We start from the raw sequence: 3,202 nt of genomic DNA, 5'->3' as shown, positions 1-3,202 counted from the left end.
CCGAGGTAACATTTCAACAAAAAAATACAAAGCTCTTTGCACCATGTGAGTATAAAAGCCCTTGATTATGTTATAAAAGTAATGCTTACTCCATCGCACATATGAACCTTGAAATAAACAATAATCTAGTTCTATCTAGGATAGATGAAGATAGATAGACAAGTGGTAGTGGATAGATTTCTCAAAGAATCAACCGTCTAGCACACTAGCCCTTGTAAACTACATGTAAAAGATAAAAACAATCGAGAAAATGCAAAAACCTTTGCATTTCATTGCATTGAAAGGATGGGGAAAAGTTACGGTCCTCCTAGGAGGTTAGTTTTACAGTACATCATACAACTCAGTGGACATCCCAGGATTGGTGCAGAACAACCCGCAGGCCTTGTGCCCCTGCCTTAGACCAGCATCGTATCTCATCCTTGATCTTCTTGAGGAGCCCGGTGATGAAAGGCATCACGTTGTCGAAGACGCGTTCACCGATTTGATAATTTACCCGGACATAGCGCCTATCACTGATATGATGTCATTGGCGATATTCTTGGCATCTGCTGCAATACCGGCCAATCCTCTCCTTCCTAACCCAGCACAGTAGATCCCATTTTCACCTTTCCAATGATTCGGATATTCTTTGATGGGCAGTCCATTGCCATTTAACATGCTCTCACTATTCTGGGATAAAAAAAACACAAAGCTTGTTAGCAGATTTAACAATTGTTGCACCAAGAAAACAAACTCAGACATATTCAAGCATCGATGTTGTTACCTTGAGCCATATATTTGTTGTGCTTTTGTATCCAGTTGCAAACACAATCGCGTCAAATGATATCTTTCTACCGCACTGAAATTCAACTATATCGCCCATGATCTCACTAATGCTCTCCTTTACCTGTACGAGATGAATAGAATATTGACAACTTGGCATATGAGGACAAAATCTGTCATGAAATTTATGTCATGTCAAGGATATACTTACTTTGATGATACCTTTTTTGATTAACCCAACAGTGCCAACATCAATAACAGCGGATCGGCCGGTCTCTAACTTGAGGATCATTGGACCCACTTTTGGCCTTCTGATGCCATACCTCGATAGATCACCAAATATGAAATTTGCCGCCATCACAAGGAGGTTATCCACTAGATTCAATGGGAGACGGCGAGCAAGTGTCATCCCCAACCGGATTAATTCCTTTGTCATTACATGAATCTGCAACCACAAAACATGTCACATCTCTTTTGAAGCCTGCATCATAAAACAAAATTCCATAGAATCATCTTCTTTCAAGAGTTATTTTTTCTGTGTAGTTCGTCTAATTGTTTAGTTGTTTGTGCATGTTATAAAATAGTCTATCGCTCTATACCATGAAATACTTTCCAGTAATAACTTTGAAAAATTGCATCCTTCTAGTGGTGACTATATTAAGAAATTGCCCCGTAACCACTGAAAATATATAGTGCCCATAGGGTGGGGGTGGGGGGATCCCCTAGTGTTTCTAGGTCAAAAAATAATATATAGTGCGTGTACATACCGGGCTTCGTATAACGATTGAAGTATTGGCACCATGGGTCGCAAGGTCATAAGCAATTTCCATTCCAGAGTTGCCAGATCCAACGACCAATACATTCATGCCAGAGTAGCTCTTGCCTGACTTGTAGCTTGAGGAGTGGATGACATCACCCGGAAAACTTCGCAATCCGGGGATCATTGGAATATTCTCTGTACTATTCTCACCACTTGCAACGACAAGAAACTTTGTTGTGAACCTGACTAGTGTGCTCTTTGCCATGTCATGTGCCACGATGGACCAACATTTTTGGTCATTGTCAAATGTGGATGTCTCCACACTAGTGAGATACTTGGGTCGAATATTGAAACGCTCAACATAGTTATCCAAGTACTTCACAAACAAGTTTTTTGGTATGTATGTTGGCGCATCTAGTGGGTATGACATGTGTGGCAACTCACAGAACTCCTTTGCCAGATGCAGCTTGAGGTGATCGTAGGCGCGGTTGCGCCAAAGCGACGCGCTGCAACTTTCACGCTCGACAATGACATAGGGAATTGAGAATTGGCTAAGGCATGCTGCTGTAGCAAGGCCTGCTGGCCCAGCACCAACAATCAACACTACAACATTCTCCATTTCAAAGAGAAGAGTTGATAAAGTTATGGGATAGGTGTCAGGACCCCGACTCGATGTCACATCGATCTAGCTGGTAACACCTCCTATCACTTTGCGGCCTCACGCACGGTATCCCCACGGATGTCGTCTTACCTTTTTCCCGGGACCGTTTGCGCCTTTTGGCTCACGTATATGATAGTGTCGCTAGCATCCATATGATAAAGAGCCCGGGCTGACATGGCTAGTCGTAAACCCAAAGTGGCACAGACTTACAGGAACAGGCATCCATGACCCAGCTTCGAACGTGTCGGTCATCAGCAAGTGGGTCCGGGCTGTAGCACTGGGCTAGCAGGACTCCGGTAAACCGGGCTGTAGCGGGCTAACAGGACTCCGGTACTCAAAGCGTGACATTTCCCCGAAGGGACAGACACAGGAACGAAGAAGGACACATGCCGGCCAGCCTAAGTGTTCCAGAGCAGTAGCAAGCTACCATGGCTCAGCGGTAACACTAGGAGACATTTCCCGGTAAGAGAGGCTACTAAAGATAAACAACTAGATAGTCAGATCCCACACATACCAAGCATTTCAATCATACACCCAATATGCTCGATATGTGCAAATACAACGAAGCATCACAACATGACTCTACGACACAAGTACTTTATTTAAGGCTCAGGGAGCCATACATATCATACACAAAGGTACGGGTCTCACGACCCTACATACAAGTCATACAGTCACACTTATCTTGAGGCTTTTAACAGTATCCATTTACTTGTCTATGAACTGTATAGGCAACCAAGTAGTCCTTTACCGCGGACGCGGCTATTCGAATAGATCATGTTAACCCTGCAGGGGTGTACTTCTTCATACACGCTCTCACCACTTATCGTCGCTTACACGACATGTACTCGGCAACCTTCAAGCGGAAGCCCAACGTGGGTGTCGGCCACGACCTACCTAATCACCTAAGCCTCCAGTCCAGGTTTATCGCCTATTCAGGTTCCATCCGCAGGGAGTCCGGCCGAGGTTTCCCATACGGCCCCGAACGATGTGAATAGGGTTCCCGAGATACCTAACGG

General features: G+C 44.4%; 1 protein-coding gene across 1 annotated transcript; it reads right to left on the bottom strand.

Annotated features, from left to right (window-relative positions):
• Nucleotides 1-489: 489 nt before the first annotated feature.
• LOC123042812 (probable indole-3-pyruvate monooxygenase YUCCA11) lies at nucleotides 490-2,141 on the bottom strand. Its single transcript, XM_044465187.1, has 5 exons — nucleotides 1,967-2,141; nucleotides 1,530-1,645; nucleotides 974-1,207; nucleotides 764-886; nucleotides 490-669 (listed from the first exon to the last, which is right to left on the bottom strand). Exons 1-5 carry the CDS (start codon nucleotides 2,139-2,141, stop codon nucleotides 490-492), a joined length of 828 nt encoding a protein of 275 aa, XP_044321122.1.
• Between the last annotated feature and the right edge of the window lie 1,061 nt (nucleotides 2,142-3,202).

The sequence above is a fragment of the Triticum aestivum genome, chromosome 2B (genome assembly GCF_018294505.1).
Source record: "Triticum aestivum cultivar Chinese Spring chromosome 2B, IWGSC CS RefSeq v2.1, whole genome shotgun sequence".
Lineage (NCBI taxonomy): Eukaryota > Viridiplantae > Streptophyta > Magnoliopsida > Poales > Poaceae > Triticum > Triticum aestivum.
This window is presented reverse-complemented; position numbering and strand designations above follow the sequence as displayed.